The sequence below is a fragment of the Haliotis rufescens genome, unplaced genomic scaffold, assembly GCF_023055435.1.
Source record: "Haliotis rufescens isolate VD_foot unplaced genomic scaffold, xgHalRufe1.0.p SCAF_1, whole genome shotgun sequence".
Taxonomy (NCBI): domain Eukaryota; kingdom Metazoa; phylum Mollusca; class Gastropoda; order Lepetellida; family Haliotidae; genus Haliotis; species Haliotis rufescens.
In genome coordinates this window covers 27,762,310-27,789,285 of record NW_025963779.1, presented here as the reverse complement: position 1 = coordinate 27,789,285, position 26,976 = coordinate 27,762,310, and the positions used below count along the sequence as shown (strand labels likewise).

The 26,976-nt window shown below is 42.5% G+C and overlaps 2 protein-coding genes across 5 annotated transcripts; one reads left to right on the top strand and one right to left on the bottom strand.

The window, feature by feature from the left end:
- Positions 1-640: 640 nt before the first annotated feature.
- LOC124149456 lies at positions 641-16,885 on the bottom strand. Of its 4 annotated transcripts, XM_048381920.1 has the most exons (13): positions 16,790-16,885; positions 15,438-15,460; positions 14,284-14,300; positions 13,093-13,209; positions 11,742-11,858; positions 10,080-10,196; positions 8,735-8,851; positions 7,539-7,655; positions 5,749-5,865; positions 4,147-4,263; positions 3,808-3,922; positions 1,836-2,004; positions 641-781 (listed from the first exon to the last, which is right to left on the bottom strand). In XM_048381920.1, the coding sequence occupies exons 1-13, from the start codon at positions 16,824-16,826 to the stop codon at positions 711-713; spliced, it is 1,251 nt and encodes a 416-aa protein (XP_048237877.1). In that variant the 5' UTR covers positions 16,827-16,885; the 3' UTR covers positions 641-710. The 4 variants fall into 4 exon arrangements, with proteins under 4 accessions (XP_048237877.1, XP_048237885.1, XP_048237879.1 ...); XM_048381928.1 differs by lacking the exon at positions 5,749-5,865; XM_048381922.1 differs by lacking the exon at positions 11,742-11,858.
- A 1,315-nt stretch (positions 16,886-18,200) lies between these two features.
- LOC124149455 lies at positions 18,201-25,675 on the top strand. Its single transcript, XM_046521045.2, has 7 exons — positions 18,201-18,321; positions 19,461-19,509; positions 20,017-20,158; positions 22,488-22,641; positions 23,059-23,267; positions 24,556-24,704; positions 25,395-25,675. The coding sequence occupies exons 1-7, from the start codon at positions 18,291-18,293 to the stop codon at positions 25,537-25,539; spliced, it is 879 nt and encodes a 292-aa protein (XP_046377001.2). The 5' UTR covers positions 18,201-18,290; the 3' UTR covers positions 25,540-25,675.
- The last annotated feature ends 1,301 nt before the right edge of the window (positions 25,676-26,976 follow it).

The following is a 26,976-nucleotide window of genomic DNA, read 5'->3' as shown; positions in this document are numbered from 1 at the left end:
TCATCACACACGCAGTAATATATACAAACGAGACTAAATAAGCACAATCAGATGAACACCGGTTTTTGCGCCCGAGGTCGTGTGTTTTACATCCCTGGTAAACGTCTCATAGAAGCGACAAAACTCTTTCCATTATCAAAGAAATCCAAAGTAGGATTCCGACTACATCCCTGTCATGGTGTATTTAAATCATCATCCAATAGTGACGAATCCAGGTGTACCTATGTCACACCTGAGACACAACTACAGTAAACTACGGTTATAACGAACTAAAAGGGACTACTATGTTTAGTTCGTTATAACCGTAGTTTGTTATAAGCATATATACAGCATAACTTCAGCAAAAAGTCGGGACTAAAAAGTAAGTTCGTTATAAGCGTGTTCGTTATAACCGTAGTTTACTGTAGTGGGTTGAACTCGTAAAGATCTGGGATAGAATAGGTCTTCACCAACCCATGCTTGCCGAAAAAGGCGACTATGCTTGTCGTACGAGGCGACTAACGGGATCGTGTGGTCAGGCTCGCTGACTTGGTTCATGCATGTCAACGATCCCAATTGCATGGACCGAGAACAGAGCGTTTTATTGTGTTAAACTATGATAACATCGGCACATACATGTACGTGTAAATGACAAAACACCTTTGTTCTTCCATGTGCGTGTTTATTCACCAATGACTACACGGTGGATATTATTTGAGCCAGTTACACTCCTACGTTCTCGCTATGTCTTCATGCTGAAGATTCGCGTTCGGCATGTCGTTGTCGGATATGTCTTCGCCGTCTAAAAAGTGATATTACAGAATTATAGATTGGAAATCACATGATTACTGTCAGTACTATCCCCCATATCGTGTGTGGTTTGTCTCTGTGACTGGCCAGGCAAAAGATGATTATAGTATCCGAAATGTGACAGACTTCGACACGTCTTTCCAATCGTTGGCAGTGGGTATTCTACCATCTTCCCGAGGCAAGTGAGTTAACTGACTATAAAAGTCCAGTTTCCACCCTTGCCGAACTAGGCTGGTATTATGGAGTTACATTTTGGCTGGGCTACCGAGTCTATGCATAGTCCAATCAAAATCGCGCACCGAAATCGAAATCCGGTTCGTAGAGTGTCGTGCAGATTTCGGTCGACTGCAGGATTTGCAAAGCATGTGCACCGCTAACTCGTTGTCAACAGATATTTTCCAAATCTTTTCATGTTTTTAATCAAGGTGCTCACGTGATTTGATGCACTTCGCGATGTAAGACTCGTTTTATCACAATAGAGATATTGATTATCGATCAGATCGTCTTGACAGGGAGCCGCCATTTTGTTTGAAACAAATGCAAGTGATACGAGAGGTTGAATCTGATTGGCCAATAGGAGCATAGAAAGGACATAACTCGTAATAGCCACTGGTGGCGCTACGCTCCCGCCCAGGAATTCCAGCCTAGTTCGGCAAGGGTGGAAACTGGACTTTTAAAGTCAGTTAACTCTCTTGCCTCGGGAAGATGGTATTCTACCTACATAGTCTACTCCTATATAGTGGTATATTGATGTTATGAGTCTGTGGGCAGGTACGTTGATGAATATATGTTATGTATTTAATGACACCCACACACCACCCAAAACATTAAATAAACTATGCTGGAGCAAACCAATCGCATATTTTCATGGTAACCAGAAATAAATATGTTTGAGAAATTAAATTAACGAACGAATTGCGTAAAAAAATAGAAAACTTGTAAAACCACTATCCAGGGAAATTAGCTGTTGAAACGTTATTTAAATGCTCAGTCAGACCACACGAGCGTTATTTACACTGATGAATTAGACGGATAATTGTGCTTACTTTGGACCGATGCTCCGATGACAATGCATGTGAAGACACCGGGCTCCTCTGGACAGACGCTGTTGTACCTTCCAGCTGGGACGCCAACGGCGTATGAGCAGTCGGCATCATTTAAAGGATTGCCCAAACATTCCTGTTGCACTGTTCCATTGGCGGCGACCGTTTTAACCTGTGTGAAGCAATGTTGGAAACAATGAGGACATTACAATTCAGTTATTGAGCAGGTGTCTTGAAGCTACACACAAGCGGGATCGGGTGGTCAGGCTCGCTGACTTGGTTGATGCATGTCACATAATCCCAATTGCCCAGATCGATGCTCATGATCCCGACTCGACAATTTACAGACCGTCGACCGTTAAACAACAAACACACAAACATACATCAGGTTTGATCGTTGCTCATGGTGTCAATCACTGGATTGTCTGATCCAGACTCGATAATTTACAGACCGCTGTCATATAGCTGTAATATTGCCGAGTGTGGCGTTAAACAACAAACAAACAAACATACATCAGGTTTCTCATGGTGAGAAACACCGGATTATCGACTAAATACAGACCGCCATCATATAGCTTGGCTAGTGATGGGTATGCCGTTAAACAACGCACGCACGCACGCGCGAGCGCATTCGAACACAAACACGCATTCGCACACACACCAGCAGACCAGTGGTGAGTATCATCAGCAGCAACATCCCTCTGTGAGTGTACCGACCACCCCTGAACACCCGCCATGATGCTTGTGATGTGTTCTGACCCCTGGGTCCCTAATGGGAATACGTGTTTTGGGCATATGAGCGACAACTCTTTTAAAATGTGAACAGTCTGAGGAATTTGTGACATGCACTACTGGTGATCAGGATAACTTGAACCGACTCACCAAAGGAGTTTGAGATAAGTAGGCGGTGCACAGAATTTGAACAAACACGTTTGGTTGTTACAAGCAGAGAGGGTGTACGCATGTGTGCACGTGCAGGTCATGACAATGAAATTGACTAGCTCCCGTGGACACACGTGTTGTTCTTAAGACTATTTAAAGGTGGATGTGACAAGTCGATACTAGATTTCTCTGAACGTTGTTTGATAGAAGTTAATTACAAACAAATAAACATGTCAAAGCTAGGCAAGCATGACCAAATTATACATTATCAGTCTGGAGAATTGTCCGATAATGTCATAAATTACATGGTTGGTTGGTAGGTTGGTTTGTTGTTTTACGCCGCACTCAGCAATATTCCAGCTATATGACGGCGGTCTGTAAATAATCGAGTCTGGACCAGACAATCCAGTGATTAATATCATGAGCATCGATCCACGCAATTGGGATCGATGACATGCATCAACCAAGTCAGCGAGCCTGACCACCCGATCCCGTTAGTCGCCTTTTACGACAAGCATAGTCGCCTTTTACGGCAAGCATGGGTTGCTGAAGATCTATTCTCCACCCCAGATCTTCACGGGTCTAAATTACATGGAGAAAGAATGGGTTTAATTAAGGAGTATGGCATTGAGGCCACTATCATTGCGTTAAGGTCTCAACCTTCACAATCATTTGATTAATGACATGACACTTTTCATTTTTGCTCTCTTGGGTAAAAACAGGATTCCATTTTTACAGCAAATGAATTCCTTCATTGTCGCGATATTTCTCAATTACTATGCAAATTTTTTGTCACCGTTTTCACAGTCATCAGTTATCTCACATCAACACGTACTATTATGTGCTACTGATCTCGCCACTAGCACTCGTTGTTAGCCGCGACAGGACACGCACATATCCATCGTACTACTTGCCGCGGACCACCCGCTACCCCTATGTTCACAATGGCACGCGATAGTGGGCGGACCTCACACATAATCATACGGGGTTAATTGCCAGGTCACAACTCAACTTATCCTGGCTTTGTCGTGAAAATTCAATATCAACTGCCGGAAAAAATTCATGTAAATCACAAAACAGGGAATCACATTACCGTGGCCTTCCCCCCATGCCACAGATACAGTCTGTCGTTGTCAGGGAAAACTGTCCAGTTTCCACACCCCTGCTTCAATACCAGGAGATGCGCCGTAGCCGTTGATACCCTAGACCTTGAAGGCGAACATACAAATGCATGTATCAGAATAGATTTTATATGAATATTAAACTGTTGTATCTTAGAAAACGGATTTATATTTTGTATTAATGTTTTAGATTTAGCTCTGATTTTGATGTCTATTTTTGTACACCTTATCTTAACTGTGGTAGTCCCTAGAAAATGTAAAGACAGCTGATTCTGAAGACCTGCCACAAGTATGCGTGCAGTGGTACCTACCTATCGGGCAAATCAGTGGCCACATTGGACTTTCCCAGGGAGCTGACGTTATGCTCGACCAGAGTTGCATTGGTCAGTACGTACGTTTCATTCGGGGTTGTCATATCACCAAGTTCGCTATTTAAAGAAGAAGTCATGTTAATTGTTTGATTATTCGTATATATAATATAGCTACGCGATAAATCGCAAAGAACAATAAAGAACTAAGAGTGGTTTATTTTACGATGAAACAACGTTCTATCATGGCTTCATTTCTAGAGATTCAAACAACGCTCTTGCAACTTGATGACGTCGTAAATTGGACGACGTTATTTTTGAGAGGGAAGTGTCTGTAGTGAGTTGTTCCCTACAGACGTAGCAGGAACGCGCAGATGAACGCAATGGCCGAACGATCGCATCCCAAACTAGGAGAGATATGACAATCGGTATGGGGAGAAAAGGTACAAATAATCGAAGTGACTATTGTGAGAATACCCTGGAAAGACCAATTTACCTTTAATACCCTTCCTGTGGTCATTAGGAATCTCTGCTAAACGAAGAGTCCATTGTGCAATTTCGACTATATCATCAGCATGTGTTCATGAATCACTATAAAATAATGATGACACCAGGTGTTGGTAAAGTCCTTAGCGTTATGCATCACTAACCTAAATGCCTGTGTAAAGAGGCGACTTTTAATTGGATCGGGAGGTTAGGCTGGGTGTCTGCGTGTCATTGTAACCCGAGGGCCTGGAACCTATCATAATATCAAACCAAACCAGTTGTATGACATGTTTGTCGATTGTTTTCAGGCCGCCGTCATATAGTCACGACACTGCCAATTCTTTACAGGCCGCCGTGATATAGTAAGGACACTGCCAATTCTTTACAGGCTTCCGTGATATAGTTAGGACACTGCCGATTGTTTACAGGCCGCCGTGATATAGTTAGGACACTGCCGATTGTTTACAGTCCGCCTTGATAAAGTAAGACACTGTCGATTGTTTACAGGCCGCCGTGATATAGTTAGGACACTGCCGATTGTTTACAAGCCGCTGTGATATAGTTAGGACACTGCCGATTGTTTACAGGCCGCCGTGATATAGTTAGGACACTGCCGATTGTTTACAGGCCGCCGTGATATAGTTAGGACACTGCCGATTGTTTACAGGCCGCCCTGATATAGTTAGACACTGCAGATTGTTCACAGCCGCCATGATATGGATAGCAAATGGCCGATTCAAACGAAAAACAGCAAACAAAGACAAAAACGTTTTTTCGAAGATTATACATTGTTTCAGTGAGTGAGACAGTTAGTGGGTGGGAACAACGCTGTTTTAACAATATTCCAGTTATATCACGATGTGTCAGGTAAAGGTGGGAGGAAAGCCTGCAGTGATGCAGGTCTCAGACGTTTACCACTTTGTTGATACCCAAGAGCACGGATGTGGTCCTGACAAACCTAGAAACAAAATCGCGGCGACCTGGGATCCGAACTCACTATCACACGTTTCTGGCGTGCCCAAGGGACGCAACTCTGCACAGCGAACAGCGGCACCAAAGACGACCAGACCGGTTTTATATTATAAGTCAATGCAAAGATATACATGCAATGGTACCCACCCATCAGGAAAATTACTGGCCACATTGGACTTTCCCAAGGAGCTGACATTAGGCTTGGCCAGAGTTGAATCGGTCAGCACGTTTGTTTCTTTCGTGGTTGTCATATCGTTAAGTTCGCTATTTAAAGAAGAAGTCATGTTAGTTTTAGGAATATTCGAATATTAAAATATTCTTGGAGGGTGGAACACATGTTAACAACCTCATAACTTTGAGTCATCGTATATCTGGATTATTGTTGAGTGCGGCGTTGAGCAACAAACCAACAAACATAACATTGAAATATAAGCGACAATTTAATACCCTTTCTATAGTCATAAGGAATCTCTGCTAAAAGAGAAGTGCAATTCCGACTATATCATCAGCATGTGTTCATGAATCACTATAAAATAATGATGACACCAGGTGTTCGTAAAGTCGTAAGCGTAATGCATCACTAACCTAAATGCCTGTGTAAAGAGGCGACTTTTAATTGGATCGGGGGGTTAGGCGGGGTGTCTGCGTGTCACTGTTACACGAGGGCCTGGAACGTATCATAATATCAAACCAAACCAGTTGTATGACAAGTTTGTCGATTGTTCACGGGCCGCCTTGATATAGTTAGGACACTGTCGATTGTTTACAAGACGCCGTGATATAGTAAGGACACTGCCAATTCTTTACAGGCCGCCGTGATATAGTTAGGACACTGCCGATTGTTTACAGGCCGCCGTGATATAGTTAGACACTGCCGATTGTTCACAGTCCGCCTTGATAAAGTAAGACACTGTCGATTGTTTACAGACCGCCGTGATATAGTTAGGACACTGCCAATTCTTTACAAGCCGCCGCGATATAGTTAGGATATTGTTCATTGTTTACAGGCCGCCGTGATATAGTAAGACACTGTCGATTGTTCTGAGGCCGCCGTGATATAGTTAGGATATTGTCGATTGTTTACAGGCCGCCGTGATATACTCAGGATATTGTTCATTGTTTACAGGCCGCCGTGATATAATAAGACACTGTCGATTGTTCTGAGGCCGCCGTGGTATAGTGAGGATATTGTCGATTGTTTACAGGCTGCCGTGGTATAGTGAAAGATTTTGTCGATTCTTTACATGCTGCCGTGATATAGTTAGGACACTGCCGATTGTTTACAGTCCGCCGTGATATAGTTAGGACACTGCCGATTGTTTACAGGCTGCCGTGATATAGTTAGGACACTGCCAAAACTTTTCAGGCCGCCTTGATATAGTTAGACACTGCCGACTGTTTACAGACCGCCCTGATATAGTTAGGACACTGCCGATTGTTTACTGTCCGCCTTGATAAAGTAAGACACTGTCGATTGTTTACAGGCCGCCGTGATATAGTTAGACACTGCCGATTGTTCACAGCCGCCATGATATGGATAGCAAATGGCCGATTCAAACGAAAAACAGCAAACAAAGACAAAAACGTTTTTTCGAAGATTATACATTGTTTCAGTGAGTGAGACAGTTAGTAGGTGGGAACAACGCTGTTTTAACAATATTCCAGTTATATCACGATGTGTCAGGTAAATGTGGGAGGAAAGCCCGCACGGATGCAGGTCTCAGACGTTTACCACTTTGTTGATACCCAAGAGCACGGGTGTGGTCCTGACAAACCTAGAAACACAAGCGCGGCGACCTGGGATCCGAACTCAATATCACACGTTTCTGGCGTGCCCAAGGGACGCAACTCTGCACAGCGAACAGCGGCGCCTAAGACGGCCAGACCGGTTTTATATTATAAGACAATGCAAAATGTATACATGCAATGATACCCACCCATCAGGAAAAATAGTTGCCACATTGGACTTTCCCAAGGAGCTGACATTAGGCTTGGCCAGAGTTGTATCGGTCAGCACGTTTGTTTCTTTCGTGGTTGTCATATCGTTAAGTTCGCTATTTAAAGAAGAAGTCATGTTAGTTTTAGGAATATTCGAATATTAAAATATTCTTGGAGGGTGGGACACATGTTAACAACCTCATAACTTTGAGTCATCGTATATCTGGATTATTGTTGAGTGCGGCGTTGAACAACAAACCAACAAACATAACATTGAAATATAAGCGACAATTTAATACCCTTTCTATAGTCATAAGGAATCTCTGCTAAAAGAGAAGTGCAATTCCGACTATATCATCAGCATGTGTTCATGAATCACTATAAAATAATTATGACACCAGGTGTTCGTAAAATCCTTAGCGTTATGCACCACTAACCTAAATGCCTGTGTAAAGAAGCGACTTTTAATTGGATCGGGGGGTTAGGCTGGGTGTCTGCGTGTCACTGTTACACGAGGGCCTGGAACGTATCATAATATCAAACCAAACCAGTTGTATGACATGTTTGTCGATTGTTCACAGGCCGCCGTGATATAGTTAGGACACTGCCGATTGTTTACAGACTGCCGTGATATAGTTAGGACACTGTCGATTGTTTACAGGCCGCCGTGATATAGTTAGGACACTGCCAATTCTTTACAGGCCGCCGTGATATAGTTAGGACACTGCCGATTGTTTACAGGCCGCCGTGATATAGTTAGACACTGCCGATTGTTCACAGGCCGCCATGATATGGATAGCAAATGGCCGATTCAAACGAAAAACAGCAAACAAAGACAAAAACGTTTTTTCGAAGATTATACATTGTTTCAGTGAGTGAGACAGTTAGTAGGTGGGAACAACGCTGTTTTAACGATATTCCAGTTATATCACGATGTGTCAGGTAAATGTGGGAGGAAAGCCTGCAGTGATGCAGGTCTCAGACGTTTACCACTTTGTTGATACCCAAGAGCACGGATGTGGTCCTGACAAACCTAGAGAGGGAATCGCGGCGACCTGGGATCCGAACTCAATATCACACGTTTCTGGCGTGCCCAAGGGACGCAACTCTGCACAGCGAACAGCGGCGCCAAAGACGACCAGACCGGTTTTATATTATAAGACAATGCAAAATGTATACATGCAATGATACCCACCCATCAGGAAAATCACTGGCCACATTGGACTTTCCCAAGGAGCTGACATTAGGCTTGGCCAGAGTTGCATCGGTCAGCACGTTTGTTTCTTTCGTGGTTGTCATATCGTTAAGTTCGCTATTTAAAGAAGAAGTCATGATAAATTTAGGAATATTCGAATATCAAAATATTCTTGGAGGGTGGAACACATGTTAACAACCTCATAACTTTGAGTCATCGTATATCTGGATCATTGTTGAGTGCGGCGTTGAGCAACAAACAAACAAACATAACATTAAAATATAAGCGACAAATTAATACCCTTTCTATAGCCATAAGGAATCTCTGCTAAAAGAGAAGTGCAATTCCGACTATATCATCAGCATGTATTCATGAATCACTATAAAATAATGATGACACCAGGTGTTCGTAAAGTCCTTAGCGTTATGCATCACTAACCTAAATGCCTGTGTAAAGAAGCGACTTTTAATTGGATCGGGGGGTAAGGCTGGGTGTCTGCGTGTCACTGTTACACGAGGGCCTGGAACGTATCATAATATCAAACCAAACCAGTTGTATGACATGTTTGTCGATTGTTCACAGGCCGCCGTGATATAGTTAGGGCACTGTCGATTGTTTTCAAGACACCGTGATATAGTAAGGACACTGCCAATTCTTTACAGGCCGCCGTGATATAGTTAGGACACTGCCGATTGTGTACAGGCCGCCGTGATATAGTTAGGACACTGCCGATTGTTTACAGTCCGCCTTGATAAAGTAAGACACTGTCGATTGTTCACAGGCTGCCGTGATATAGTCAGGACACTGCCGATTCCTAACAGGCCGCCGTGATAAAGTAAGACACTGTCGATTGTTCACTGTCCGCCATGATATAGTTAAGATATTGTCGATTGTTTACAGGCTGCCGTGATATAGTTAGACACTGCAGATTGTTTACAGGCTGCCGTTATATGAATAGCAAATGGCCGATTCAAACGTAAAACAGCAAACAAAGACAAAAACGTTTTTTCGAAGATTTTACATTGTTTTAGTGAGTGAGACAGTTAGAAGGTGGGAACAACGCTGTATTCCAGTTATATAACGATGTGTCAGGTAAAAGTAGGAGTAGAGCCCGTAGTGATGCAGGTCTCAGACGTTTACCACTTTGTTGATACCCAAGAGCACGGGTGTGGTCCTGACAAACCTAAAAACACAATCGCGGCGACCTGGGATCCGAACTCAATATCACACGTTTCTGGCGTGCCCAAGGGACGCAACTCTGCACAGCGAACTGCGGCGCCAAAGACGACCAGACCGGTTTTATATTATAAGACAATGCAAAATGTATATATGCAATGATACCCACCCATCAGGAAAATCACTGGCCACATTGGACTTTCCCAAGGAGCTGACATTAGGCTTGGCCAGAGTTGCATCGGTCAGCACGTTTGTTTCTTTCGTGGTTGTCATATCGTTAAGTTCGCTATTTAAAGAAGAAGTCATGATAAATTTAGGAATATTCGAATATCAAAATATTCTTGGAGGGTGGAACACATGTTAACAACCTCATAACTTTGAGTCATCGTATATCTGGATTATTGTTGAGTGCGGCGTTGAGCAACAAACAAACAAACATAACATTAAAATATAAGCGACAATTTAATACCCTTTCTATAGCCATAAGGAATCTCTGCTAAAAGAGAAGTGCAATTCCGACTATATCATCAGCATGTATTCATGAATCACTATAAAATAATGATGACACCAGGTGTTCGTAAAGTCCTTAGCGTTATGCATCACTAACCTAAATGCCTGTGTAAAGAAGCGACTTTTAATTGGATCGGGGGGTTAGGCTGGGTGTCTGCGTGTCACTGTTACACGAGGGCCTGGAACGTATCATAATATCAAACCAAACCAGTTGTATGACATGTTTGTCGATTGTTCACAGGCCGCCGTGATATAGTTAGGACACTGTCGATTGTTTACAAGACACCGTGATATAGTAAGGACACTGCCAATTCTTTACAGGCCGCCGTTATATAGTTAGGACACTGCCGATTGTGTACAGGCCGCCGTGATAAAGTAAGACACTGTCGATTGTTCACAGGCCACCGTGATATAGTCTGGACACTGCCGATTGTTTACAGTCCGCCTTGATAAAGTAAGACACTGTCGATTGTTCACAGGCCGCCGTGATATAGTCTGGACACTGCCGACTGTTTACAGTCCGCCTTGATAAAGTAAGACACTGTCGATTGTTCACTGTCCGCCATTATATAGTTAAGATATTGTCTATTGTTTACAGGCTGCCGTGATATAGTTAGGACACTGACGATTGTTTACAGGCCGCCTTGATAAAGTAAGACACTGTCGATTGTTCACTGTTCGCCATTATATAGTTAAGATATTGTCGATTGTTTACAGGCTGCCGTGATATAGTTAGGACACTGACGATTGTTTACAGGCCGCCTTGATAAAGTAAGACACTGTCGATTGTTCACTGTTCGCCATTATATAGTTAAGATATTGTCGATTGTTTACAGGCTGCCGTGATATAGTTAGGACACTGCCGATTGTTTGCAGGCCGCCGTGATATAGTTAGACACTGCAGATTGTTTACAGGCCGCCGCCATATGGATAGCAAATGGCCGATTCAAACGTAAAACAGCAAACAAAGACAAAAACGTTTTTTCGAAGATTTTACATTGTTTTAGTGAGTGAGACAGTTAGAAGGTGGGAACAACGCTGTATTCCAGTTATATCACGATGTGTCAGGTAAAAGTAGGAGTAGAGCCCGTAGTGATGCAGGTCTCAGACGTTTACCACTTTGTTGATACCCAAGAGCACGGGTGTGGTCCTGACAAACCTAAAAACACAATCGCGGCGACCTGGGATCCGAACTCAATATCACACGTTTCTGGCGTGCCCAAGGGACGCAACTCTGCACAGCGAACAGCGGCGCCAAAGACGACCAGACCGGTTTTATATTATAAGACAATGCAAAATGTATACATGCAATGATACCCACCCATCAGGAAAATCACTGGCCACATTGGACTTTCCCAAGGAGCTGACATTAGGCTTGGTCAGAGTTGCATCGGTCAGCACGTTTGTTTCTTTCGTGGTTGTCATATCTTTAAGTTCGCTATTTAAAGAAGAAGTCATGATAAATTTAGGAATATTCGAATATTAAAATATTCTTGGAGGGTGGGACACATGTTAACAACCTCATAACTTTGAGTCATCGTATATCTGGATCATTGTTGAGTGCGGCGTTGAGCAACAAACAAAATAACATAACATTAAAATATAAGCGACAATTTAATTCCCTTCCTATAGTCAAAAGGAATCTCTGCTAAAAGAGGTGTCCATTGTGCAATTCCGACTATATCATGAGCATGTATTCATGAATCACTTTAAAATAATGATGACACCAGGTGTCCGTAAAGTCGATAGCGTTATGCATCACTAACATAAATGCCTGTGTAAAGAGGCGACTTTTAATTGGATCGGGAGGTTAGGCTGGGTGTCTGCGTGCCACTGTAACCCGAGGGCCTGGAACGTATCATAAAATCAAACCAAACCAGTTGTATGACATGTTTGTCGATTGTTTTCAGGCCGCCGTCATATAGTCAGGACACTGCCGATTGTTTACAGGCCGCCGTGATATAGTTAGGACACTGCCGATTGTTTACAGGCCGCCTTGATAAAGTAAGACACTGCCGATTGTTCACAGGCCGCCGTGATATAGTCTGGACACTGCCGACTGTTTACAGGCCGCCGTGATATAGTTAGGACACTGCCGATTGTTTACAGTCCGCCGTGATATAGTCAGGACACTGCCGATTGTTTACAGGCTGCCGTGATATAGTTAGGACACTGCCGATTCTTTACAGGCCACCGTGATATAGTCTGGACACTGCCGACTGTTTACAGGCCGCCGTGGTATAGTTAGGACACTGCCGATTGTTTACAGGCCGCCGTGATATAGTTCAGACACTGCCGATTGTTTACAGGCCGCCTTGATAAAGTAAGACACTGTCGATTGTTCACAGGCCGCCGTGATATAGTTGGGATATTGTCGATTGTTTACAGGCTGCCGTGATATAGTTAGGACACTGCTGATTGTTTACAGGGCGCGTGATATAGTTAGGACACTGCCGATTGTTTACAGTCCGCCTTGATAAAGTAAGACACTGTCGATTGTTCACAGGCCGCCGTGATATAGTTGGGATATTGTCGATTGTTAAAAGGCCGCCGTGATATAGTCAGGACACTGCCGATTGTTTACTCAGCACAGCGAACTGCGTCGCCTGAGGCGACTGCGTCAGTGTTTTATTTTAAGACAGTGCTCAATGTATGCGTGCAGTGGTACCCACCCATCAGGAAAATCAGTGGCCACATTGGACTTTCCCAAGGAGCTGACATTAGGCTTGGCCAGAGTTGCATCGGTCAGCACGTACGTTTCTTTCGTGGTTGTCATATCATTGAGCTCGCTATTAACAGAAGTCATGTTATTGTTTGGAATATATTATAACTTTTCTTTGAGAATGGAACATACGTTAACAACAACAACAACAACAATATAACATTCCATTTTACGATTCCGACTATATCACACGAATGTGTTGATGAATCCCGAGCAAGAAGTGATGTTACCAGGTAGGTGTACGCGAAGAGGTGAGCATATCCTGCCCAAACGACCGCCTACGTGGACTAATGGTAGAGCTTCCGTCCGGAGAGCGGAAGGTCCGGGGTTTGATCCCCAGCCGCGTCATACCAAAAGACGTTAAAAGATGGTACTTGTTGTTACCCTGTCTGGCGCTCGGCATTAAGGGGCTAATACAAGGACTGGTCGGCTCGGAGTCAGCATACTGTGTCTGAGTGGGGTATTCATGTTAAAGTGCGGCATGGTATCTCAGTGTGCTAGCACTATAAATCGGCATCAGTCCGGACTAGTACAAGCAGCCACACACACACGTACATGCACGTCGCTATATAAGTGCAATAATCTTGGACGCGACGTTAAACCCCATTTCACCTCACCTCACCTCCTGCACAAACAAGCTATTTGAAATATTCGAAAACCGAGAATGCTCGATTGATCCTTAAAAATTGTGAAATGTGGACATAGAAGGCTGGAATTGCTGAAATAGTGTTCGTCATAAAGGAACAATTGAATTTTGCAAAGTTGAAGTCACACCTCTTGTCAAACAATTGAGGTATTTTTTATTTCTAGCTCAGATTATTAATTCAGTGCAAGGGGATTGGCTTTTAAACCTTAATTGTGCGATATCAGAATTATGATTTTACCCTTGATAATGAATTTCTGGCCATAAATACATATATACATTATTTCTTTATAAAATAAGCTGGTTCATGTATCGTATATGTACATATACATATAAGCTTATTTATACAGTATTAAATCAGTAGCATATATAATGTTTAGTATGTGTTAATATATCTCATCTAGTGTATTGATTGCTGAGAAGAAAACATTACAATGATTAAAATACAAATAGAATGCACACAAATATAAAAATGGCATAAAAATTGTACCATCTTACCTCTTTCCGCCACACGTCTGAAAAAGACAAATAGAATCATAAACTGTATTTTGAAAATGAAGTTAACTGTCAAATAACGATGATAACAAGCGAAACGATTATCTTTAAACCTCCCCCGCTGATTGCACCAGTCACCAACACATGCAAAGTTAAGTCAATTGTTCACCTAAAGGAGAAAAAACCGGGAATATATAGCACAACTCAAAATATGAAATTGCATCAGATTACAGTTGTGTGACTGATGCGACAAATTTGGAAATGGCCTCCACATGCCTACCATAAAACTTTAGAGAACGTTACTGAGGCCCAAAATATGAAAAAAAGATGAAGCAGTTTCACTGGTCTCTTTTATTCAAGTTCTGAGTAAATCAGTGGAAGGGAATGGGCTATTGACCATTATAGAACGATATCATCAAGCGTATCCTTCCGAATTGAAAAACAGGAGCATAGGGAATTGCATAGGACATCATTTTGGTTACTGACGTGTAAAATATGAAAACCGTTGCGTATCAAATGTGTTGACATAATACATATACATGATACATATACAAATTACAACGTATTGAAAGTGACATGAGAAATAATATACATTATATAATTGACATTAAAGATAATTATTGTTCTGTAAGTGTTTTATTGCTCGATTATCTTTCGTAACTACAGCTTTGTTATTATGTACATCAAGCACAACAACATGGCAGTGTCGGAAAGCAAAGCCAACATTTTAAAAAAAGACAGACAAAATCTCTAAATCGGCAAGAAGATAGAATAAAACTGTGCACTGATTTCAAAATTTCAAGATTTGCTACTGTCGTTAAATGTGAATTACTATTCAAAATTGAATTTAAATCGTAGCCTTTTACGAAATAATAATATTTTGCCTTAATGTACTGCTTAAGGGACACGTAAGAAAGAAATGAAGTGCATCTTCCGTGTGATAGACACAACAACGTACAGTAAACTACGGTTATAACGAACTCAAAGGGACTACTAATTTTAGTTCGTTATAACCGTAATGCGTTATAAGCATATATATGTACATGTATACAGCATAACTACAGCAAATAGTCGGGACTAAAAAGTTAGTTCGTTATAAGCGTGTTCGTTATAACCGTAGTTTACTGTATGTGCATCCAGGTACCCCGTATACTTACAGGTGCTATCTCACACAGAACTGCTGAAATACACACAAAAAATGAAATTACTAAACATGTAGTTTCTATTTCCATAATAGGATTAAAGAAATAGCGAGTCAAGATAAATAGCATGTATGAGATAGTATAGATATGTGATATAGTATATTGCAACCTTCACAGAGGTAACAGATGGAACTTATGCACATATTGTTTTAAGGTATCTTAGCTTGGATTGAAAAAGTCGACAGAAATATAGATTAGGCGACCTTGCCGATTGCATGGGTGTCATCGTACCAATTGATGAGATGAAATGGGTTTAAGCGTCGCGTCCAAGATTAGTGCACTTATATAGCGACGTGCATGCGCGCGTGTGTGTGTGTGTGTGGCTGCTTGTACTCGTCCGGACTAATGCTGATTTTATAGTGCTAGCCCACTGAGATACGATGCCGAGTTTAACATGAATGCCCCACTCAGACACAGTATACTGAGTCCAAGCTGACCAGTCTTTGTTTTAGCCCCTTAATGCCGAGCGCCAGGCAGGGTAACAACAAGTACCATATTTTAACGTCTTTTGGTATGACGCGGCTGGGGATCGAAACCATACCTTCTGCTCTCCGGGCGGACGCTCTACCACTAGAGCACAGAGGCAGTCGTACTGATGATTGATGCAAGTTGGTTTGTAGATTAACACCACACTCGGCGTTCTGTAAATAATCGAACCTCGACCAGACAATCCAGAGATTGATACCATGAGCATCGATCCACGCAATTGGGATATAATGACATACCTCAACCAAGTCACAGAGTTTGACCATCCGATCCCGTTAGTCGCCTTTTACTTCATGGGCTACTGTAGACAATTCTAACAAGGATCTTCACGGGTATGCTTATCCAAGTAGCTGATGATTTTGGTTTGGTTTGTTGTTTTACGCCGGATTCAGCAATATTCCAGCTATATGACGGCGGCCTGTAAATATTCGAGTCTGGAACAGACAATCCAGTGATTGATATCATGAACATCGATCCACGCAATTGGGATACGATGACATGCATCAACCAAGTCACAGAGCTTGACAATCCGATCCGGTAAGTCGCCTTTTACTTCATGGGCTACTGTAGACAATTCTATCAAGGATCTTCACGGGTATGCTGATCCAAGTAGCTGATGAAGTACAGTTAATTACGGTTATAACGAACTCAAAGGGACTACTAATTTTAGTTCGTTATAACCGTAATTTGTTATAAGCATATATACAGCATAACTACAGCAAATAGTCGGGACTAAAAAGTTAGTTCGTTATATCCGTTAGTTCGTTATAAGCGTGTTCGTTATAACCGTAGTTTACTGTAGCATGACATCATTCACTTACCAATGACAAAAAGAAGAATCCGGGTGAGATGTGTCATCTTGATTTCAGTACTGTAAATGTACAAAATATTGAATATGCCGCGAAGAACTGAAACACTATGCTTCGTGACTTTATATACCCTCTACTCCACATTGTATCGATTTGGTCTCACGCGGTTCAGTAATATGGTGGTTCTAATTATTCACCACCACCTTTCTGTCAGCAGATGGTTTAAAATAATACACTACCACGTGGTTATCTGTATTTTGGTCAACATGTGACTTGTTACAAAATAGTTGAGTCAACGCTTAATTCATCAAAGGTATGCCCAGGTGTGACTGTATCCATACAACGAAAATACTTTTGTGATTGGTTCTGTGTATATGTAGCCTGGTGTTTGTTTTATCACAGTTGCAATTCTGATGGAAAGACTCCAACCTCTATCACAATACAAATTAATTTCGATAATCAAATTGGTCAAATTAGAAACACAAAATAGAATTTACACCCATTGTCCGCATATAGTTGGCATTAAAATGTTAATCGCATGTCTGTACACCTTTTCACAGACATTGATGTTTTAATATTATGCTGGATATAATATGTTAAATCAATCATTATCTTTTCTGAAATTATTTGTTAGTTATATTTGTGTATTCTGTATTTGTAAATTAACGCCACAGTACACCACACACGAGCTCTATCACGGCGTCGGGGCGGTCGGGTAGCCTAGTGGTTAAAGCGCTCGCTCGTCACGCCGAAGACCCGAGTTCGATTCCCGACATGGGTACAATATGTGAAGCCCATATCTGGTGTCCACCGCCGTGGTATTGCTGGAATAGTGCTAAAAGCGGCGAAAAACCATACTCACTCACTCTATCACGGCGGACTGTAAATAATTGAGTGTGGGCTTGAGAGACCAAAGGTTAATTTTATGGGAAACGTTTGACGCCGAGGGGATACGATGCTACGTCATCAGCTGAGCCTGACTACTAGACCCATTACGTCGCGTGCACGACAATGAGGAAAAAGTCAGGAATGCGGAGGGAATGGCTGTACACATGTACTTTATGGACAGTGTAACCTTATTTCAGATAAGGATATTGCGTACAAGTTCTCTTGATTCTTCCTCATCGATTCTCGAATCCAAAGGAAATGAGTAACAAATTATGTATATTGAACCCTGTGATTTAAGCCACACGTGTGTGCGTCTATATTTCCGTGTGATTTAGAAAACAATATAATAGGTATTTCTTATTTAACATAAAACAAGATGCCTTAAAACTTCAACCTAATATCTGTGCATATGCGGATTTTGTACAGAGATTAAGTTATCTCTTTCCATTTTTATATAACTGCACGCTCATTTTTCTGACAATACATGGGTCCTAATGTCGTTGGCCGCGTTATCAGAGGACAACTTACACGTGGCATTAAATAGTGGGAAGGTACTGAAAACGACAGATGTTACAAGTGAACCTATATTTTAAAATTACATTACAACGTTGTATTCTATCGCAGCATGTTGCTTGCATTATTCTTGCAAGTAGTCGGTGAGTTGACATTTTGGTTATAATTTGATATTATCTCAACACTGAATACTTAACAAACGTAAGACAGTGTCATCCATACATCACACAGAGTTACGGCAATTGCGTCGGTAATTTTTTTTTAGTAGTTTCCAAAGCCATAGTCGAGAACAGAAAGAAGTACAGTAAAATACGTTTATAACGTACACGCTTATAACGAACTGACGGATATTACGAACTCAATTTTTGGTCCTTGACATTAACTGTAAAGATGTTGTATATATGCTTATAACGAACTACGGTTATAACGAACTAAAATTAGTGGTCCATTTGAGTTCGTTATAACCGTAGTTTACTGTAATGTAGTCACATATCATTTGAAAATCTATATTCCTGGTCACAAGGTGAGGTTCTTATGATTATGGACAGAGTTTATTTTAATCATTTTAATCATTTATAACAATATCTTCATGATTAACATTTATACAAATTAACAAATCAATGCCTTGAGTAATTTGTCACACTGAATCCCAAGACCGCCTCCGTGGCCTAGTGGTAGAGAGTCCGACCGTAGAGAGGAAGGTCCGGGGTTCGATTTCCGGCCGCGTCATACCAAAATACGTTAAAAGATGGTACTTGTTGTTACCCTGTCTGGCGCTCGGCATTAAGGGGCTAAAACAAGAACTGGTCGGCTCGGAGTCCGTATATTATGTCTGTGTCAAACTGCGGCATGGTATCTCAGTGAGCTAGCACTTTAAATCGGCATGAGTCCGGACTAGTACAAGCACCCCCACACACACACGTGTATGCATGTCGCTATATGAGTGCAATAATCTTGGAAGCGTCGTTAAACCCAATTTCACCTCGCCTGAAACACCATAGGGTATATTCTTAAAGGCCTCACTAACAAATCACTGTCCACTTACTGGGCTGATGAATATAGATTAACATTTCCTGCGCCACGTGCAACACCCTTCGTCAGAACGACATCACTATGCGTTTTTTTCAAAAATAAAAGCGACAAAACTCTTTCCATATTCATGCGTATAGCTACAATCCATACTAACTTTGACTCATGTTTGTACATTCCACCATTCTCCAAAGTGTTTGTAAAAACAGTATTAAGATCACAACACGTTCACTATACTTGTTCTCAATTTCAGCTGTAGCGGCTATCCCCTCCCCTCCATTGTCTGACACAGGGTTAAACAGGTGAGCATATATCTCGCATATATTTAATTAAACCCATTACGTCATTCACAATCCGTGGAGACCTGTCGAATTTCCGACTTCGTGAGACGGTTGTGTTTGTTTGGTCTCTACTATACACTCCAGCTAAATAACGGACGTCGGTAAATCATCGAGTCAGGACCAGACAACCCAGTGATTGACATTTTAATCAACGATCTATGCCGTCCGGGTACGATATGTTTAGTCATGTTAATTTTTTTGCTGACCTTAACTGTTGATTACATATTAAGATGAGCTACAGTACTGTGCCATCTTTTGAATTTAGGTTGTATTGTTTTGTAAATCGAAATAAAAACAAACATACTAAAACTTTACCTACCTGAACATTTTCCTGTTTGGCAAAGTGATGAGAAAAAAAGAAAAATATTGTATGTGTGTTTCAGATAATTGATGACCACAGCGCTCAATCAATCATTTATAGTGTTAAAGATTCTATATTTAATCCCGTTTCGTCTTACACTGTCTCAGCTCTAGAGCTCTCCATGGATACCGTGCGTCTTTCAAACACAAATATGTCGTGCGCAGCGGTTCAATCCATGACCACAAGCCTTCCGAGCCCAGCATTCCCATAGACGCAACACAGCACACCAGTGCCACAGCTCATGAAAAGGTAATACAATACATTCAGGACTCTCTCCCTCTCTCTCACCGCTGCATAATACAATTCATTCAGGACTCTCTCTCTCTCTCTCCGCTGCATAATACAATTCATTCAGGACGCTCTCCCTCTCTCTCTCCGCTGCATAATACAATTCATTCAGGACTCTCTCTCTCTCTCTCTCTCTCCGCTGCATATATAATACAATTCATTCAGGACTCTCTCTCTCTCCGCTGCATAATACAATTCATGCAGCACTCTCTCCTCTCTCTCTCTCCGCTGCAGAATACAATTCATTCAGGACTCTCTCTCTCTCTCCGCTGCATAATACAATACATTCAGGACTCACTCCCTCCCTCTCTCTCTCTCCGCTGCATAATACATTTTCATTCAGGACTCTCTCTCCGCTGCATAATACAATTCATTCAGGACTCTCTCTCCCTCTCCGCTGCATAATACAATACATTCAGGACTCTCTCCCTCTCTCTCACCGCTGCATAATACAATTCATTCAGGACTCTCTCTCTCTCTCTCCGCTGCATAATACAATTCATTCAGGACGCTCTCCCTCTCTCTCTCCGCTGCATAATACAATTCATTCAGGACTCTCTCTCTCTCTCTCTCTCTCCGCTGCATATATAATACAATTCATTCAGGACTCTCTCTCTCTCCGCTGCATAATACAATTCATGCAGCACTCTCTCCTCTCTCTCTCTCCGCTGCAGAATACAATTCATTCAGGACTCTCTCTCTCTCTCCGCTGCATAATACAATACATTCAGGACTCACTCCCTCCCTCTCTCTCTCTCCGCTGCATAATACATTTTCATTCAGGACTCTCTCTCCGCTGCATAATACAATTCATTCAGGACTCTCTCTCCCTCTCCGCTGCATAATACAATACATTCAGGACCCTCTCCCTCTCTCTCTCCGCTGCATAATACAATTCATTCAGGACTCTCTCCCTCTCTCTCTCCGCTGCATAATACAATACATTCAGGACTCTCTCCCTCTCTCTCTCCGCTGCATAATACTATTCATTCAGGACTCTCTCTCTCTCTCTCTCTCTCCGCTGCATAATGCAATTCATTCAGGACTCCCTCTCTCCCTCTCTCTCCGCTGCATAAAACAATACATTCAGGACTCTCTCCCTCTCTCTCTCTCTCTCCCTCTCTCTCTCCGCTGCATAATACAATGCATTCAGGACTCTCTCCCTCTCTCTCTCCGCTGCATAATACAATTCATTCAGGACTCTCTCTCTCTCTCCGCTGCATAATACAATTCATTCAGGACTCTCTCTCCGCTGCATAATACAATTCATTCAGGACTCTCTCTCTCTCTCTCAGCTGCATAATACAATTCATTCAGGACTTTCTCGCTCTCTCTCCCTCGCTCCCTCTCTCCGCTGCATAATACAATTCATTTAGGACTCTCTCTCCGCTGCATAATACAATTCATTCAGGACTCTCTCTCTCTCTCTCTCCGCTGCATAATACAATTCATTCAGCACCCTCTCCCTCTCTCTCTCCGCTGCATAATACAATTCATTCAGGACTCTCTCTCTCTCTCCGCTGCATAATACAATACATTCAGGACTCACTCCCTCCCTCTCTCTCTCCGCTGCATAATACAATTCATTCAGGACTCTCTCTCTCCGCTGCATAATACAATACATTCAGGACTCTCTCTCTCTCTCTCCGCTGCATAATATAATACATTCAGGACTCTCTCCGCTGCATAATACAATTCATTCAGGACTCTCTCCCTCTCTCTCTCCGCTGCATAATTCAATTCATTCAGGACTCTCTCTCTCTCTCTCTCTCCGCTGCATAATACAATTCATTTAGGACTCTCTCTCTCTCTCTCTCTCCGCTGCATAATACAATTAATTCAGGACTCTCTCTCTCTCTCCCTCTCTCTCTCCGCTTCATAATATACAATTCATTCAGGACTTTCTCGCTCTCTCTCCCTCTACCTCACTCCCTCTCTCCGCTGCATAATACAATTCATTCAGGACTCTCTCTCTACGCTGCATAAAACAATTCTTTCAGGACTCTCTCTCTCTCTCTCTCTCTCACTCTCTCTCTCTCTACGTTGCATCATACCATGTACCAAGTGATGCTTGACCTATGTTACACGTGTTTATTACGTAGTGAGTGAGCGAGTGTGTGAGTGAGTGAGTTGGATTTAACGCCAGTATTCCAGTCATATCACGGCGGTTTATTAAGTAGAAATATATAACTGGTGAAGGTAATCACATTCATATTGAGAAAATGCACATTCTCCTATTTCATTAGTGATTTTATAGAATGTTTAACCTGTTCTTCTCTTCGATATACAGGCAGCTTTGATCGTCAGTCTGATGACGCGTCACATGCCGAATGACGTGTTTCATGGGCTGACAACGTCACATGGTGTCGGGGTGTTTACAACCAGCGACAAATTGACAGCTTTCCCAGAGAACGCCAATTTAGCTGACACGTCGGCGTGCCGTGGTAAAGAGTTTGATTTTTATTTTGGAAACATTGTCAGCTGTCGAGACTAGAGACGTCAAAAACCAATATTAAGATGAATAAACAACATACATGCATGTTATAACACCACCCACACTGTTTTAAAGCAAACCATGCTTGTCGTAAGAGGCAACTAACGGGATCGGGTGGTCAGGTTCGCTGACGTGGTTGATGAATGTCATCGTAGCTCAATTGCGTAGATTGATGCTCATGATGTCAATCACGGGATTGTCTGGTCCAGACTTGATTGGGTTTTTTTCAGACCGCCGTCACATAGGTGGAACATTGCCGAGTGCGGCGTTAAACAACAAACAACAAAAACATAGTTTTAAATTATTTTTTACCAAAACGACTGCAACAGCAACTCAATATTACCCAACTATAAATATATTTATGTAGGTACATGTGCTGGGAGCTGCTCACATACGTGTACGTTTGACGGACGCAAGTACGAATCGCTCGCCGCCCTGTCCAATTCTCGAAGCGTGGTAGTTGACCACAACGTTCTCTGTGACAGCCACGACGGATACGGCCACAAGGAAAATCTTCTGGTACACGAGTTCGGCCATCTCACCATGGCGTACATGCCCGGTACTTGGAGAAATAAGGTGGGCAACGTATTCAGTAATTTTAAGCCCTGTGCCCTGGTTTCGTCAGAGTTGGAATGCCATCGCCGCACTTTTTGAGCACTAACTTTCGGTTATCATTATAAGCATAAACATCTTAAAAGCGCAAGGTGCCGTTAGCATTACGATAACCATAACTCCATAACTCCCATAGTTTAACATAGACTTGCGTCTTGAGATTGTTTCGTGAAAGGAGTGAGTGAGTGAGTGAGTGAGGTTTTACGCCGCTTTTAGCAATATTCCAGCAATATCACGGCGGGGGACACCACAAATGGGCTTCACATATTGTACCCATGTCGGGAATCGAACCCGGGTCTTCGGCGTGACGAGCGAACGCTTTAACCACTAGGCTACCCGATCGCCCCCTCGTGAAAGGAGGTTCAGGGAAATATACTTTGACACAAGTTGGAGGTCATGGCTTGAAAAAAGGTTTGTTTACCGCTAAACAAAATGATTTACTGCAGGTCTGTGAAATAAGGTCGTGACTGAGATTGAAAAAGGGTGTTTCAGTCACCTAAGCATGATTTATGTTTTTCAAGAATTTTCTGGGACAATTTCGATAAGATCCCATCCCCCTGTTCCCACAAGGCGTGGCAAACCTATGACGTGGTCATTAGTTCCAATCGTTGATTGACCATGTATGTTATTATTGATTTGCAGGCACCATACCCGTAGTCAGGGTTTCACCAAAGTTGTAATCGTCTAACATCCTCTTTATGACCATATACTCCCACACTCACACATATCTTACGTCACAACCTGAATCCCGTGAAGATTCGGGGTAGAATAGGTCTTCAGCAACCCATGCTTGCCGTAAGATGCGATTATGCTTGTCGTAAGAGGCGACTAACGGGTGGTCAGGCTCGCTGACTTTGTTGATGCATGTCGAATCCCATTTGCGTGGATCGATGCTCATGATGTCAGTCACTGGATTGTCTGACCCAGACTCGATGATTTACAGACCGCCTAGTGGTTAAAGCGTTCGCTCGTCATGCCTAAGACCCGGGTTCGATTCCCGACATTGGTACAATGTATGGGATATTGCTGGAATAATGTTTTAAAAAGTGGCGTAGAACCATACTCACTTACCCACTACAGACCGCCGTGATACAGCTGGAATATTGCCGAGTGCGGCGTAAAACAACAAACATACAAACATGATTAAACTTGATGCTTGGTTCATACACGCTCATGTCGTCGTCACACACACACACACACACACACACACACACACACACACACACACATATTAGTCAACGGTTAATTACAGATCATCGCAGCATACGATCACGCCAAAGCCCACCGTCTATGGACGTTGAACACGTACGCCATGGCCAACCACAACGAGTACTGGGCAGAAGCCACTTCCTCTTTCTTCATGTCAATCAAGAGAACTGACGTCACAGGAGGAATGGACATGTGAGTCCTTACCCTATAGAATGATGATTCGCATACTTATACCCAACGAATTTCATCACATCGGAGTTCCAGTTTGGTCTCTTCTGTGTTGTATCATTGTATGTGATAACGTATACAACAGTATTTTCTAAGTCTCAAAACTATTTGTAGACTTGACTGATCGTAAGGGGTCGTGAGTAAAATTAATATTCGATATCAGTCCTTTGCGTCTAGGCCAACAATGTCAAACTGCTTTGAACACACGCTTCTGACGCAAGGTCGAGGTCATAGCTTGAAGAAAGGTTTGTTTAACGCTAAATACGAAAATGATTTACTGCAGGTCAATGAAACGTGGTAATGTCATCCTCAGGTCGGGACTGCTTTGAACACACGCTCTTGCAATGATGGTTCTAGCATATCTAAATACATAATTGTTCGATGCGAGAACGGCTACACTGTGCGTGATCAGTCACTATCCCCATGCTATCAACAACGCTATTGCCAGCAATGTCACACTGCTTTGAACACACGTTCCCGCAGTGATGGTTCTAGCGTATATATGAATCCATAATTGTTCGGTGCGAGAACAACGCTGCTATTGCCTGTCCGCACTGTCCGTTACATATCAAAATCATCTAAATGAATGTTCTATCCTATATTTCACAAAATGGAATTCAATCCAACAACAAGTTTTGAAACTGTTTGAAACAGGTGTGGTACGTCTCAGCCGTGTCCGTCAGAGCAGGCGTCTCGCAACTACATCAAGCACCATGACCCTCAACTGTACGCCGCCCTAGAGTACGCCTACACCAACAACCGCCCCCAAATCGCTAGTCACCTCAAGCCGTGTCAGTAGTTGTCGGGAAACTACAACTTCTGAAAGCGTGTTAGATTGCATTTCTTAAATGTACTTCTCATTTGGAAGTAAAACAAGGCTCGCCTGGATATATGGTCGACGGTTAAAGGGTACAGAAATAAAGCTACTTATCAGATGTTGTCTGCATTGATCTGTTCTCAAATATTGAGGATTAAGTTGCAAATTTGAAACTAGTGATTAAATTTCAACAATGACTGCGTTTGTTAGTATGAAACTGTTGCAATAGAATAAATATAGTTCCGTTGTGCAAAGTTATAGTATACGTGTTTGAAATTTCACTACATTCAAAAATATTTCATAATATACTCCCAAAACAAGAGTCATCAGAAGATGCTATATCCCCCCGTCTGGTGCAAGTCGGAAAAGGACTACTTATACCCAACATTTGGTTCATTTTCCATTGTGTACCGGTAGTTCAGTGAAGAAAATAAGGCATGTCTTCAGCAACCAATGCTTGCCGTAAAAAGCGATTATGCTTGTCGTAAGAGGCGACTAACGGGATCGGGTGGTCAGGCTCGCTGACTTGGTTGGTGTAACTATGTCATTGTATCCAAATTGCGTGGATCGATGCTCATGATATCAATCACTGGATTGTCTGGACTAGACTCGATTATTTACATAACGCCGTCTTATAGCTGGAATATTGCTGAGTGCGGCGTTAAACAACAACAAAAACAAAAAAGGCACTAGTTCACCACTTGACTGATCTGTAGAGCAAGTTTCGTAAAAAAAATATTCAGCGGTTTGGAAGTTCTGCTCCGGGAAGGGAAAACGGACATGCCGATCGCTATATCCCTGCGTTTTCAAACAAGTAACGGATATTCGAAAATACCAACTTACATCAATACAAAGCGGTATCGAGTCACGGTAATAGAATTGAGAAAAGGAAGAATGGTGACATGACATTCAACAGAACATGTTGACGGTGTATTAAAAGGGTGGAAACATCAAGGGCAAACGGCAGGGGTGTGTAGTAAACAAATGAACGTATGAGATGACTTGCTGCCCCCATGGTTGGTTACACATTCGTTTTTACGGCGAGGCATGGTCTTGTCCATTCCTCGTGCAGTGCCTGGTCCGTTCGGATCACGTAGCAGGTGGGCTTTGACGTCTACGTCCCCCGATCGTGTCCCTGACGTGTTCTGTGGTGGAAAGGTCAGGACGCACGCCTTTGTGATGATGTTTTGTTGCGGGTAGTAAGTTACGATACGTGCACGAGCGTTATCGTCGTCGAGCGAAAAAACGTGGACCAGCAATGCGTGCAAATGCCACAACTATTGGCGCCAGTATGTTGTCTTGGTAGACCTGTCCAGTGACCCTTCCATGGACAATAGGGGGCACGGGTGGCCCAGTCGTCTAAGGCGCAGCGATTCGCTGTGCAGAGTTACGTCCCTTGGACACGGCAGAAACCTATGA

Excerpts from the sequence above, each read along its gene's own strand:
- LOC124149456 (XM_048381920.1), bottom strand. The coding sequence starts at position 16,826 with ATGACACATCTCACCCGGATTCTTCTTTTTGTCATTG. Across the intron at positions 15,461-16,789 it reads GATTCTTCTTTTTGTCATTG|CAGTTCTGTGTGAGATAGCA; the intron begins GTAAGTGAATGA and ends TGTGTATTTCAG. Across the intron at positions 7,656-8,734 it reads GCCAGTGATTTTCCTGATGG|CGAACTTAACGATATGACAA; the intron begins GTGGGTATCATT and ends TTCTTTAAATAG.
- LOC124149455 (XM_046521045.2), top strand. The coding sequence starts at position 18,291 with ATGTTGCTTGCATTATTCTTGCAAGTAGTCG. Across the intron at positions 19,510-20,016 it reads TCTGACACAGGGTTAAACAG|CTCTAGAGCTCTCCATGGAT; the intron begins GTGAGCATATAT and ends ACACTGTCTCAG. Across the intron at positions 20,159-22,487 it reads GTGCCACAGCTCATGAAAAG|GCAGCTTTGATCGTCAGTCT; the intron begins GTAATACAATAC and ends TTCGATATACAG.